At 40.6% G+C, this 15,128-nt stretch overlaps 1 protein-coding gene across 2 annotated transcripts in view; it reads left to right on the forward strand.

Moving 5' to 3' along the window:
• The window catches only part of thsd7ab (thrombospondin, type I, domain containing 7Ab), a 218,367-nt gene that overhangs the window by 172,738 nt on the left and 30,501 nt on the right, over nt 1-15,128 (forward strand). For both annotated transcript variants that reach the window (XM_085178478.1, XM_085178477.1), the window contains 4 exons: nt 3,302-3,417; nt 3,980-4,097; nt 8,641-8,786; nt 10,611-10,785. In XM_085178478.1, the coding sequence (XP_085034604.1) occupies nt 3,302-3,417; nt 3,980-4,097; nt 8,641-8,786; nt 10,611-10,785 (555 nt within the window). The remainder of the gene's footprint in view (nt 1-3,301; nt 3,418-3,979; nt 4,098-8,640; nt 8,787-10,610; nt 10,786-15,128) is intronic.

A 15,128-nucleotide genomic window follows, 5' to 3' on the forward strand; every position in this document is an offset into this window, starting at 1 on the left:
CCTGATAGAAGGTTTGGCAAATGTCAACCAGTCCAAAGCAGACCCTGATATACTCACGCAATGTCTCAGCCTATCTAGCAAAATGTGATGGTCAACAGTATCAAAGGCAGGCGTCAGGTCCAACATCAGCAGGACAGAGCATCATAATTCATCAGGATGTCACTGGAGACTCTAATAAGTGCAGTTTCAGTAGAGTGTGCTCTACGAAAACCAGACTGGAATTTATCCAGAATTCTGTATTCATCTAGAACGCTAGAATTAACTATTTTAAATAATCATTAATCAAGTAAGCGCTGTTTCCTGTCACAAACCCGCAGATCCTTATCACCCAACTTAGCAGTTCCTCTCAGTTATTCGGAGCATTTAGCATCTTTCAGCTCATTATTTTGGTATCCAGCCTCCAACTGTGTTTGTGCACTCAGAGAGCTCACATCAAGGTTTTATTTGCAGACTGAGCAGCTGTTTTTGGTGCCAAAAAAGCCTTTGAAAATCTGCAGAACCACAGAGCTAGCACCTAGCAGGCAAATGTACTAAACAGCCAGAATTTTCTTTAAGTCATTTGTAAAATGAAATTTATGGGCTCAAAATGTGGTCATAAATATTTTGTACTTGTAAATCAGGATTTGTATGTGTAAAAAGAATTTGTGTGTGTAAAAAAAGATTTGTGTGTGGACTTAGCCAAAACAAACCCTGCAAGTTACAAGTACGAATTTTGACCCTATTTTTCTTCCTTTCATCTGATTGGTCAATGTCATGTCAATCACAAATGTAACAATCCAATCAGAGAACAGATGGGTTTGGCTGTCGGAGGGGTGCTTTTTTTGAACTGCAGGTCTTTGAAGGGAATAAATGCCCTTTTACATGCCAACCCAGCGTTTTCCTTCATCACCACGAAGGAAAACAGCCTGTGGTCGTCCGAGTTTGGTGATTTTTGTGTCTCAGGTCTATGTGTTTAATACAGGGACTTCCACAGCCTTTTCAACAGCGCTGCGGACCGCGGTGTGGGGGCGGGCAGTGTTTTGGAAATGACAGTCTTCATTACAAAGCTTTCTTCGTTATGAATTAGCATACATGTTTTTATTGAACATTTGAAGAACTAACAAAAAAAACAGAAACTCTTGTAGAGGACATAAAGTCAGAGATAGAAACAACAAGGAGCAGGTGCATCTAGTGCAGGTAGAGCTGCTGCAAAAACCCACAGAGCTCAGCAGCCAGCAACAAATTCTGGATCCTTTGCTTTTAGTTAGCATTAGCAGCACATCCTGCGTCCAATGTGTAAGGACTTTTATGCTGCGCACTGTGACTCACAGCAATGGTCCCGGGTCAGCCCTGACTTTGTGTTAAACTAATCCTAAAGTAATAATGGTATTTCCAACCACTGACATACCACAACTTTATCCTTTCAACAGCTGCTGAAAGTTAGGGGACCTAACTGCTATCGGATATTTATATAGAGATCCTCCAGCTTCAAACTGTATTACCCTTCAAGGACCTGCAGTTCAAAAAAAGTGCCCCTCCAACAGCCAAACCCATCTGTTCTCTGATTGGATTGTTACATTGTTACAATCAGATGAAAGGAAGAAAAATAGGGTCAAAATTCGTACTTGTAACTTGCAGGGTTTTTTTTTGGCTAAGTCCACACACAAATTCTTTTTTACGCACACACAAATTCTTTTTACACATACAAATCCTGATTTACAAGTACAAAACTGATTTACAAGTACAAAATATTTATGACCACATTTTGAGCCCATAGAAACTGTGCTAAAATGATTTGTAAAAAATTGTGGTTTTGTCAACAAATGTAACTAATGTAACTCTAAATAAATGCTACTGTTGATTCGCAGCATCTGTGATCGTTTCCTGCTGCCTCCAAGTGGCAAAAATTACAAATTGAGGACTTAAATGAAGACTTTCTCAAGAATTCACTTGAGAATCAAAGAAGAACTATTCAAGTTGATGTGGTACGCTATAATAAAAGTAATCAACTTTAGAAAGAATTTGCATAATGGAATAATCCAACTTTGACACATTTGGGAGAACACAGTCTCAGTTCAATTAAATAGCACGTTTAATGCTTTCAGTGCAAATCATATCTATTCAGATCATATTTCAGAACTTATTTAGTTTCCTTAAAGATCTGGATGCCATGCTTGATTTGTTTGTTGAAGCTTTAGAACAGCTCTTTGTTTTACTGCCAGTGCTGTTGAGCCTTTTGTAGAGTTGCACTCATAACTTTCAGGGCAACGTTGCAGTGCTGTCTTTGTGCTGGATTATTCAACAGTGTTTATTTTCAGTTATTTGCAGAAAACAAACTGAAATTAGTTATTTAAACCACAGCAGATGCCAAGTCTTTGCATATTTATTCAACTTATTATCTGGTTTTATTTATATTTTCTGTGAGAGAGCCATTGTTGCTCCGAAAGCTTGACATTTTCCATTTTGTGAGTGCGATAAAGAAAAAGGAACAAAGCGAGATTGTTTCTCTATACGACTTTTCCGATTATGTCCCAGGCTACATGTACTGTGTGAAAATAAATCCTGGTAGTATTAAAAAAAACATTGTGCTGGGCATCACTACAAAGTACAAGAAGTTCCCGGGCTGTTGCTGCAGCACAGAAAAAATGTGCCTGGAGTCAGCATTGAAAATGAAGTTGCACAAACAAACATCAGGACCTGTGTTAGAATCACTACCATCCTTAGAATCTGCATTGTGTCGAATACTCCAAGCATGCTATTCAGCAGGCCCAAATGTAACCGTTCACCATGAACAAACCATCAACAGCCATCAGATCAGGAGCATCCTGTAGCACTTCTGCATTCTCACTGTTGCACATACAAATTTCTCTTCCAGGACTAGACTGTCATTTTCGAGCTTCACTCCTAACACCCTGAACTGTCTAAAGAGAACCCTTTGGAGCCAACTTCTTGACATGAACCAACATGGCAGCTCACAGCTTGTTTTACAAGCAAGTTTTTGGCTTTTGGCTTCTGCTCGCCTGCCTTTCTTGGCAGATTTAACTTCTGAATTTCAAGTTGAAGATCCTCATTTTGACAATGCAAGAAAATCCAGCTTACGTTGCAGGTGGTATTTATATAACAGGACTGCCACTGGGCATTCCAAACACTAGGACGAGGTATGCCACTGGGTATAAGGTGACTTCTTCAAAGGGGGTCATGGCAAATTGCTGTTCGTAGGCACAAAGAGCAGTACCGTCTTCAGCGGTGATTCTCAATATTTGTGTTAGTAATTTTAATGTTAAAACTAGTAAAATTGTGAATATGTTTTGTTTCTCTTCAGACTGGAGTACGTGTCAGCTGAGTCCAAACGCTGTCTGTGGCGGCGGCATCAAAACCCGGATGCTTGACTGCGTTCGCAGCGATGGCAAATCGGTGGATATAAAATTCTGTGAAGAGGTGAGACTGGAAAATCCTTCAGGTGTTTGCTTTTGGACCTTCCCTTTTTGTTTCTTGGAAAAATCCAATTTTACTTTCTTTGTTTGACACACTAATTTCTTTTCTTAATGACGTGATCACATAACTCATTAAAATATATTATCTGTTGTTCCAGTACTATTCAGCCCGAAGCAACATGAAATATTCAAGAATATTCCCATGCAGAGATTGTTGTCGTTGCTTCTGGCTGGGCGTTTTATTCATTCATAATGTGTCAACTCCATGTAATTGTAGCCGGCGGGCTGTGGCAGAGCCTTCCCCACAGCTATTTAACCCTTGGCCCACTTCATCATCTGGCTCATTCACAAAAACGCACTGTGTCGGGATGGTTTTCACAGCAGCCTTTATAATCCAATTCAGCTGGCCGGAAGCCTGCCCTTTGCCAGAACAGAGACTTCTGGGAGTTGCAGTACTGAGAGGTCAAGTCAGGGTCTGACCATAGCAGATTGAGTTTGCAGCGTAATGATTGGTTGTCTGTTATGTGAATGATTTGATGATGTGTTGTTTGAAACATGTGCTGCAGATGAATTTGGAGAAGAAGTGGCAGATGAACATCTCCTGCGTGGTCGAGTGTCCTGTCAACTGTCAGCTGTCGGAGTGGTCGGCCTGGTCAGAGTGTTCGCAGACCTGCGGTCTAGAGGGTGAGAATTTCAGACATGCGTTTTTGTCCCGAGCAGCTTCCGGTGCCATCAAAATCCAGGAGTATGAAATCGGTAACCTTTCACGAACAAGGCAACTTTTCTAAACGTCATCATTAATTGCACATTAATCTTACTGATTTAATTCCATTGCTCTTTTCAAGTGCAATAATGAGATTACACTGGAATAAAGGCAAATGCCAACATAAACAAGTAAACGAGATAAATAAGTTCAGGCAACATAATGAAGCACATATACGTTTAAGATGGTCTATAAATGTTTTAAGACGTGTTATAAAAGAGGATGCCAGATTGTAAAGTTGCACTTCAGTCTTCATGGCAAATGGCCAAACGTAGATTCTTGAATTTGCAACAGACGACTAAAGCTAAAACAGGTGAAACACAGGCTCCTTGTAATTCACCTGGTAGAGCAGGCGGCCCAGGTACCATGTATCCCATTTGCTGTCTGTCACTCATCCTCTCTCCCCTCACTTTTCTGTCTGTGCTACACTGTCCTATCAAATAAAAAATAATGACCATTTCCAACCACCTCACATTCCTGTTGCTTTATCTATACTTACCATGTATCTGTTGAAACAAGATCCAACTGTGATAACGGAGCTATTATAGTTTTTACCTCCTTAGTCCGTCTTTACTGTAGCAAGAACTGCCAAACAAGCAGTTTTTAGTACTTTGGTAGGTTGACTGTACTATGTCTACCCATCCATCTGTGTGTCTGTCTGTGCAGGATGCAGTTTTATGTAAACTCTTGGCAGCTTTACCAAACTTTACAGGTGTGCATTTGAAATCAAAACGTGGGCCAAGTTTATTGGTAGGTGTAGTCTTAAAAACTCATTGTTCCCACAGCTGGTGTGACCACATATTGGAGTGTGGTCAATTGTGTGCATGTGTGTGGTGCATTTAAAACAAATTTAACTGTAGGAGAGGATTTTTTTTCTTGCAGAGTTTGAGATATTCCTTATTTATCTCATACTAGGCCCTCATACATCATCTGAAACAAGCCATTTAAGCTTCTCCTCCTCCATTTAGGGCTTTCTTATGATTTACTGGCTCCCACAAACAGAAGAGAAGAAGTGTTTATGAGATGACCATGTGAAGGAAATGTATGCTCACTGATGTACAGAGTCAGGAGGAATAAACTGTCTGAAACGGGGAATTACTTGTAGAAACACTGACCTTTGAAACTGGCCATGTTTAATGTCCCCAAGTGTAACTATATGTAACCAGTGTGTAACAAAAATACTAGAGGATGCCAAACTGCAAAAGGAGGATGGGTAACCACAATGAGGATACATCTGCAGAAATGATGGAACAATGTTCTGGTTGTATTAAAATGTTGTGCTTTGTATCACAACCAACAACAATAATCAAAATGGCGTGCATGCACAGAGACCAAGAAAGTAAAATAAAGTCAGACCAGGGTCTTTTAAATGTCAGTGCTATCCAGTTCAGGCCTGCTGGCTTATATGGGCAGTTTATTAGTGTGAAATTAGCCAAACAAAGGATGGATGTTTTGCACAGTCTGTCCTACCACCATTTAGGGAATTAGATTGAGCTCCATATGAGCTGTGGCTCGACACCCATTGCAATAAAAGATCAGCGTACTTCTGTGGATTTCCAGAAGGTCTGTGGACTCTCAGTTTGTTTAATTTGGGTTTTTTTTAATCTCCAACTAAAAAAGAAACCTGACCAAGTTCAGAGTTATTTCACATGCATGCTGATGTGGGACTAAGCAGCCTTACCAGTGTAACCAAAATGGGAACAGTTAAAGGCGGGACAAAAAATCCTATTGATTAAAAATTAAATTATCCATTCAGGTCAGAAACTAACGATAAATAAATAACAAAAACACATTAGTACTAATTCCAACAAAAGGTTTCTTCTTCTGTTTGTTACTGTGGGCTACATACATGTTATGTACACATGCTGCTCCCACTGCAGCAGGAAATGTAGCTAGCTATAAAAACTCCCACAAAGAAAGCAGAGGGAGTCTTTATTTAAGTCAAAGTTACTGCGTTATAGTCTGACAGGGGATTTCTAAGAATCACCCCGCAGTTCTTCAGCTTGAGACACCTGAGTTAGAAAACACAAACACTGCAGTTGTCTTTCATTTGCGAGGGCAGTCATGGACGCACGACCTGCGTCTCATCACTGTCTGCGTGCTTTATTTATACTTATCTGTGTGTGTTTGTGTGTGTGTGTGTGTGTGTGTGTGTGTGTACAAAGGTAACAAAGTTATTCTAAGAACTCAGAGCTGAGGTTACCCTTTTCTAAGTCTGCATGTTCTTAGAAAAGAGGAAGCTGTTAGTTGTTTATCACACAAGAGTTCATGTCAAAAGTCACGTAGACATTTGGTTGCTTAGTGATCCTAAAAAAGCACATTTCATGAAGCTGATCACATTATATAAAAACAATTTTCCTTTGACATAGTCTTTCCAAATGACCATAGAAAATTTGTCGTCCTGTTGCCTGGTTGTTGTTCCAGCAGTTCACACAATTGATTCTGTCCCATTATATGTTCCTGCTCCTCAGGGCCGAGGGAGCCCTTTGAAGAAAGGGCGCTACAGCAATAGTTGGTAAATCAAAAGGAATAAGATAAAAAAAATTTTTTTACAAAAAAAAGGGCAAAGGCGGGGATCTTATTTGATGTGCGTTTTATCTGTGTATGTGTGGGGGAAGTTTTTTTTTTTATTGGAGTGGGATATGAAATTGTACAGTTTGCGTGTGAATGTGTGGGAACGCTGGTTGTTTTATGTGTTGAAAGCCAATGTAGGTTGGTAAAGGTGGATTTCGAGGTGAGCACTTTGCTGGATTGTCAGTGTGAAAATGTAAGTGGAATATGCAACAAATGGAGGGCTGTGAGAGTTGAGAGTGGGCAGTTTAAAGCAGGTAGACAGGAAGGTTGCTTTTAGAAACGTGTGTGAAGGGCTTCTATGTCGAGTCTTTCAGTTAATTCATAGCATCAATTCTGCACTTAAATCAAACGGTCTCCGGGGTTCTGCGATGAATTGGATTTATTTAAAGAGGTTTTTCTGATTGATGTGGAATAAAAGCCTTTTTACTCAAGTTGACCAAGAACCAATCAAGATGGCAAAGGGAAAAAAAGGTGCAGTATTTCATGCCATTTAGAAACTCCTGCTCTGTTAAGTGAAGTGCTATTGTGCGCAGTAGGGTTAATTTAATACATTCAAAACAAACGCATACACATGAATTTAAATGAGCTGTTTATAGAAGGAATGGATGACTGCTGTGTGGTACACCACAATGGTCACTGCATGTGTTTCTGTGTTTAGCTTATTGTTCAGGAAAAAACGTCTCTTTGAACTTTGCATTAATTGTATTATTTTATCAAGAAACCAAGAGCTCCAGAGGCTTTGAGGAAAAGAAAAACCCTCCTGATATTAATTTTCTCTCATGCTGGTAAAACAAAATGCTCAGATTTCAGTGCTGGGGTGGAGAGTTTTCAACACAGGAACCTGTTTTTAGCTACTTAAACAAGTAAAAGTGACTTTTTTTGCTTCGACTTCTCATATGAAGTAAATCTTTACACTATTGACATTGCTAAATGTTGGATTGGTTCCCTATAAGCCTCACTTTCCCTATACTGTCTGCTGCTGAAAACATTTCAAGGGGGAAACAATGTCAAGCAAAACAGTAAAGGGACAGGAACTTTGTTTTTCCCAGAAGGAAAGGGTCCAGTGGATGTCCTGCCCCAATCAGGCTGACCGCCACCCCAACCCCAGTTAGCCCACCGCTGCAGCATGTGTAGTAGGCCCTGGGCTGCTCAGAGAAATAGGAGAATGTGACAGCAGTGTTTGCAGTGTGCACCATAAGTGGAAGCACAGTCAAACATACCTGCCTTCAGTGATCCAAACCGGAAAACAAACATTGGTTCATGACAGTTGTAAAACTGAGAAGATTATGCTACTGCACTGACTTTGTCAAGTCTTCCAAAAATCAAGAGTGAAGAGTTTTCTGTGCTAAAGGAACAACAACAGCACAAACACAAGCAAGAGTGACCCACATTAAAGGTGGTTCCATATAATTTTGAGACCGCCCCCTGGTGACAGTACACAGCAGCAACATTTAGACGATGCTGCAAAACTCTGCATAACGTCAGCGCACAACATTAACATTAAATGGTTGGAACAATATCGTTACTCCTGGTGATTTAAGCTCATTACTTGGACATCTTTAGAAGGAAAAACTGCGCTTTATGCCGTAGGGGTTTCATTTTCCATTCAGGATAACAATGATAATCTTGTTTTCTTTCACAGTAGGGAGCAAATTTTGAAGTGGAGAAAGTCTTAAAAAAATCATGAATTGAACGTGCTTATGTGTGTGGAGATGCTCTAGGAAAAAATCACAGAACAAAAAGACATTTAGTAAAGATTTATAAAGGTTCAAGAGCAACATTAACCTATTTCCACTAGATCAACAAGTAACAAAATCCTGCTTAGATAAAAGTCTAATGAGAGATCCACAGAAAGCCAGAGATAAATTTAACCTTTTTTTTACTCTCCAGGTAAGATGTGGCGACAGCGGTCGGTGGTTCAGGCTTCTCAGGGCGACGGCCGACCGTGCCCTTCTCAGATGGAGCAGTGGAAACCCTGTCCTGTCCGACCCTGCTACCGCTGGCAGTACAGCCCCTGGTCTGAGTGTCGGGTAGAGGTATGTCAATACATATAAAAGTTATACCATAATCCAGGTACATTAAACATTAATAATGGTATCGACCTCTGTCAGCTACAAGAAATGGAGCTCAGGCACAGCTGAGATCAATACTCTAAAACAGTTTGAGCCAGAAGGTGGATTTCAGGAGGGTGAAGTCTAAGAACCTGATAAAAAATAATAGAGTCTTTAGTATTGATGAACAAGCTCATCATTTCCCAACTCATACGGTTATTTTGAGAGATAGACAGTAAAAAAAAAATCAATCTAATGCATTTTTAATGCTGATGCATTACTGTAAACCAATACCTTTGCCAAGAAATTTGGCAGCCTGTACACTCAACTTTGCATCGTGTGGCACCGGGTCAGATTATTAAAAGCATCCAGTGCAATACTTTATGACATAAAGCAAAACTTTTCAAGAGTAAATGTGGTTTTATGGGGACACACAGAGACAGGTAATGTCATCTGTTACTAACATCCTTTGCTGCCCCTCACTTAAGATGATCAAAAAGGAAGTGCTTATAACCTCTGCCTTCCTCGGCTGTGTGAGAGGCAGAGACAGTCGACATTTTATTAAATGCACTCTGCATTCACTTCAGAAAAAGGCAAACCATCCTGTGGGTGGTAACCTCTTATCAAACTCAGGACCCAGCCTGGAGGACTCCCAAATGATATTAGCTAACTAAGCAAATGCAAATATTAGTAGAAAATGTATCAGATAGAATGATCATGTGAGATATTTTGTTCTTTCATGAACAAATATAAAGGACAATTTAACTCCCACATAGGAAAGAGACTGAAAATATATGGGGAAGCTTATCTTCCTTATACTTTTATCTATTAAAATCCCTTTTAATAGATCTCTATCTCTACTCGTAAAACAAAACAGGACAGTAACAATTCTTCATTTAATCCACCAGGATTTTTTCTCCATCCCTTCCACTCTTTAGTGTCCCAATAACTTCAAAACAAGAACAGCAGACACTCTGCACTGCCTGTCTGCCAATAGAAGGTCATTTCCAATACTGCTTTTGTGTTTTCAACGCCCTACCAGTCTTACCCACATAATAAAATCCACAAGGGCACTTTAACAAGTTGTCTACATGTGCAGTCCTGCATGAGATGCTATCCCTGACCTTAATTTTCTGCCTTTATCCGAGTGTGGAAAATGGTCCCCTTTAATCATTTGTTACAGTTCACACAATTTCCAGAATGACAGCTTAAAAAGTAGAGGTTTAACTCATCCATGTTTGTGTTTGTGCTCTCTTTTGTTTCTGTAAAAATACAAACCGCTGTACACATTGTAAATATATAGAACGTATTCTGTTCTAAGCAACAATGCGTTTCCAGGTCAGGTATGCTGCCTTGCTGAGAAGCTGGAGGTGTGCAGCTTAATGCCTGCAGTTTCTCATCCTACAGCTCAGCTCAGTGATGCTTTTTACTCTTCTCTTAAAACGTCTGAGACGCATAAACACTTTTTGTATTTGTTTGACTTTAGTTGATCTTTCCATCAATTCAAATGGCAGAAGTTGAATTTACTAGGTTTATTGGTGGCTTCTGTGCAGGAAGGGTGGCTTCTGTGCAGCCACCCTTCCTGTCTGCACAGAAGGGTGGTTGTTACAAATGTGCAGATTATTTTACACTTGGTTGTCTTCTAATGTGATTGAAAATATTGCCCCACCTCTTGTTTTAAATGCTCCAAAGTGTTTTTTACCAGTTTTGTTTGTGATTATTATTATTTTAATTAGATTGCTGCAGGTTTCCCTCACTGTGTTAACTCATCACCTTCTGTCTTCTTCTGTGGTGTTTATGTCCTGTCAGAATGTGGTTTGTGGACACGGCATGCGCTTCAGGAACCTGTCCTGCTTCGTGTCGGACGGCTCCAGCGATGGCGAGGGCAGCCTGGTGGACGAGGAGCTGTGCAGCAGCCTGGAGGTGGCTGTCGATGGAGACAAGCAGATCAGACTGAAAGAGAGCTGTGTCCTCCCATGTCCAGGTAATAATGCTGACTTCAAGGTTTCAGTGGTAATTATTTGTTGTTTGGGCTGCATGAGCAACCTTGGAAAGTGAACACTGAATAGAAGCAAATAGATGCACAGTCCACTGTTATTAAAAAAAAAGTTATCTAATGAAAAAAATTAAATCAATTATGACTTTACTCTTACTTTACTTTCATTTTCTTTAATATTCTGTGAATGAAATAGCTCCTCCAAATCAGCTTTTTGCCACACAAAGTAATAGTGAGGTATGGCAGCAATATGCTGGATACTGTTAACCTCAGTCTCTGTCAGTAAAACTGATCAGGCATGAAGTACCCACAAGGAGTCTATAGACTTTATGTAAAAGAGCCCCTTGATTTTTGGGTTTATTTTTTATTAGCATTTAGATGGTTGCTAGGTTGTTCTTTTGGATCCAGGAGTAATCAACTTTAAACCAGACGGTTATCAGTGCTAATTAGTGCTAACCGAGTAATAAAACAGCAATTTCACTAACCGGAAATGGAGCACAAATTCTTGGAAGGGCTATACCGCACAGCAATCTGCAATATTTTTCAGATAGTTTCATTAAAATAACTCCCAAAAGCACTAACACTGCAAACAGGAGGTCCAGTTCAATGACTGGAATTAGTCTAGCTGTGAGACCGAGCAGACAGCAATAACACATCTGTCAGTTAGAGGCCAAACTTTACCTGGACAGTTGATATGAAGGGGTATGCTATGCTGTGAACATGTTAATTTCATATCTGCGAAATTGGGCATTTTGACATAGGAGCCTACGGGGACTCTACACTTTTTGCGTCAGCCTCAAGTGGCCACCAGAGGAGCTGCAGTTTTCAGCACTTCAACCCCAGATGCTGCTAGCAGGAGACAGAGGTCGTGTCCAAATTCATGGGCTGCATCCTCCTGAGGACCCGGCCTTCGCGGTCTATGTGGGCCGGGTCCTCAGGAGGTCGGGTAGGCCGGAAGTAAACGGCTATGGAATTGGACGGTCTAGCCTTCTCGATCTACTCCCGCCCTTAATTCAGAGTATTTCCGGTTGTCAGCGCCACGGCACAAAAATCGAAAATGGACCCCGAAATCTTTCTCCGTTTTTTGTGTTCAGCTGGTGGGGTGACAGACGTCACCGAAAACGTCGAAGCACTTTTGCAAATATGTCATATCTTGACAAACCGAGCAGATATTTGAAGTTTACACACCCACATTCTCGCCTGAAAATATATTTAAAGTTTATTTTGTGGCCCAGAAAGATTAATAAGAGTAATTTTAAAACTTAGTAGCGGCCGCCATTGCCGGAAACTGGAGCTTGGCTGGGCCGCGCTATGAATTCTGGGATATGGTGGGCCAAGAAGGACACACCCGACCCATCCTTCAAATTCGGGGAAAAGGAGGACGCATTTGTCGGCTGCATTCGGAGGAGTCTACGAATTTGGACAGCCTTCGGTGCGTCGTTGTGACGTAATCAGTCTACAAATTCGGCCTCAGAATGCAGCCCATGAATTTGGACACGACCAGAGTTAGAAATAGCAATAGTTGCTAACATCAACATCACTTGAGTACTTGGATCGGTTGTCGTGTGCTGAAGATGCTGATACAGATGTGTCAGTTAATCTAGCGTTCAGGTAAATACATGCTCATACATCATCATATCTGTAGAAGGTGTTTGAGACTAGTGTTTACTAATTATCTGTCTATTAAAGCAGTGATTTAAGGCTTTAATCCACAGAGTAGTTTTCTATGCAAATCCTATGAAGCTCAATGTGATCAATGCTCATAGCTCCGAGTGTAAAAACACCCTCAGCGTTCAGCTTTTACAATTTATGTAATGTCACTTCTTCCTCACAAACCAATCAGAGTCAAGAAGGGGTGGGAATTATGACATCAGCATGGAGGAGGAGGAGCTGTGTTTGTAAGACGGAGCACAGAGTGTTTAAAAGTGGTGCATGTGGACACTGGAACTGTTTTGTGCCGCTGCTCTCAGCTTCAACAAGTCACTCTCCATACACAGCACAGTCGACACTTCTCAGCAGTCTGATGTATACTACAGGGAAGCCATTATGAGCACTTAAATACACATTAAAACAAGCTTTGTTGTAACGTTTAAAAGGGAATTGAAATGCCTAAATGGGTTTGGCAGTTGTTATTTGAGGTGCTGAAAGTTGGTCTTTTGCGTGTGGGTTTGGTCTCAGCATTACCTCGAAACTCTAACAGAGCTCACTATCTATCATGACCTCTAAAATGAGAAGCAGCAGCAAAGCTCAAGGCAGAATAAATGGACTACATTATGACCAAAGCTTTGTCTAACTGTGCTTTTTTATGGAAGTTTCATTTACTTTTGGGTTCTCTATTTCATCGCCTGTATCAGCTTAGACAGCACTCTTGTCTTCTCTGCTTTTTCAAATCATGACAGCTCTACTCTGCATACGTGTGGGTTTCGATTCGCTTCATAGTTTCTATCATTTTCTCCAATTTCACAAGGTGTCTATCTCCAGCTGTAAGTCACAGCTGCTTCTTTTCACCTCTCGCAGCACACGAGAAGAGTGAAACACGCTGAGGTTATCGTTAGAACAACAGTCAAAGGGCGATCGCTCACAGTCCTCCCCAGAGCAAAGCCCTGCTAGTGTGTTGAAGTGTCCGGCCAAGCCAGAGGCACAGCCGTCAGGAACTGTTTCATGTGGAACGCACAAAATATTTGGACCACCTGCTCTTCCGGTGAAATAGACAGAGAGGAGAATCTAAATGAAAGCTGTGACCCCTACAATTCAATTGATTCCATTTGTACAGCAAAGAAACCTAGAAGCAAAAATGATTCGAACACACTCACACATACAGTGAGAGAGATAAAATAATAGTAAAAAAAAAAGGTGCAATCAATAATCTGTGTGGGCGAGATAACAAAAAATCCTCAGGGCTTGAAATAAAAAGACAAGATGGCAAGCCAAGATACGACTGCACTGAATAACAATCTGCTGTACGGAGACGTGTAGATTTTATTCATTTATTCACCTCACATATGAATGGAGATGCTGATTAAGAGGAGAATAGATTGAAGATGTATTTGTGTTTTGATTGTAAGAAAGGCTCGGGTGAAACGTGGTGCAGCAGCAGAGGCATGAGCCAGCTAAAATGGTGCATCTCATACACAAAGGCTGCTCGAATTGATTCGTGTACGCCGTTTAAAATTGTTAAATAAGTCCAGACAATAAAAGGTCAGGAAAATTCAACCCATGAGTAAAAAGAGAGAAACAAATAAGGCCTTTATTGAGGCATTAAGGGCAACACAAGCTTCACTAGTGGGCTCAAATCTCCTGCTCCAACTGACAAAAGTGGCTTTGTGCACACTTAAATACACAGTAGATACAGGGTGGGGCATTGTGAGAGAACAGATCTGAGGCAAAAAGCATCCTCTTGATAAAGACGAATGCCTTCTTAGGCAGCCTGTTCATTAGCCGACAAAAATGGAAAGATCAAGTTTAACGGGAAATAGCTGGAAATCCGCAATTACTCTTGGTGGTTAAAGCGGGTGCCTGGAAACGCTTGACGATCGAACTGCCCTTTTGGTCTTAAATTTAATTTAAAGTGGCATTAAAAAGTCTTACATTGCTTGCTTATACCTGTAGATACCCTGATTACTTGAAGGCAGCACTCTGGATGATAAATAAATGAGTTTGCCAAGTGTATTGTTATCCCTGATTATGTTGGTTGGAGCTGTAAACTTAGCTAAATCCAATAAAGAGCAGGAGAGAGGAACTAATCATACCATGACCTCCATTGCATCCAGGACCAACAGGCCTTTTTTAATATAACCTCTGATCTCACAATGGACTTAGCTAAATAATGATTTGGAAGTGACAAGTGGCTCCTATTTAAGGCCATGAGCTAATTAGATGCACACGGCAAAGAGTTCGAAGTGCAGTACTGTTTATTCTTACTCCTTATTCTGTCAAGGTGTTCAGGAAAGAATTCAAAATGGCAAACCCCACTAAATCCTTCCAATGTAACTCGAGCAAAACACTGCTGTTTTCAAAGATGGCTTACAGTTTAGCTTATAAACATTATAAACACTCATGTGTTGTGCTCATTTGCACGTATTGTTCCGGATTTTGAAGCCTTGTGTAATATTTACCATAGAAACTGTAGATTTGGCTTTTGTGATTATACCTGTATTCATAATCACTTTATTTTAACATGAAAAATGTATCTCTCATGTGATAATATCATAAACAATCCGATGTGTCGGAGCATCCTGACTGCATGCACGCATGCTAGCAACTGCCACAACTAGCTAACGTGAGCTAAAGTGGCAGTTTTTGTTTTTGTTTTTGACGCTGTTGCCGGTGTT

This window comes from Neolamprologus multifasciatus, chromosome 11 (genome assembly GCF_963576455.1).
Source record: "Neolamprologus multifasciatus chromosome 11, fNeoMul1.2, whole genome shotgun sequence".
In the NCBI taxonomy this organism is placed as follows: domain Eukaryota; kingdom Metazoa; phylum Chordata; class Actinopteri; order Cichliformes; family Cichlidae; genus Neolamprologus; species Neolamprologus multifasciatus.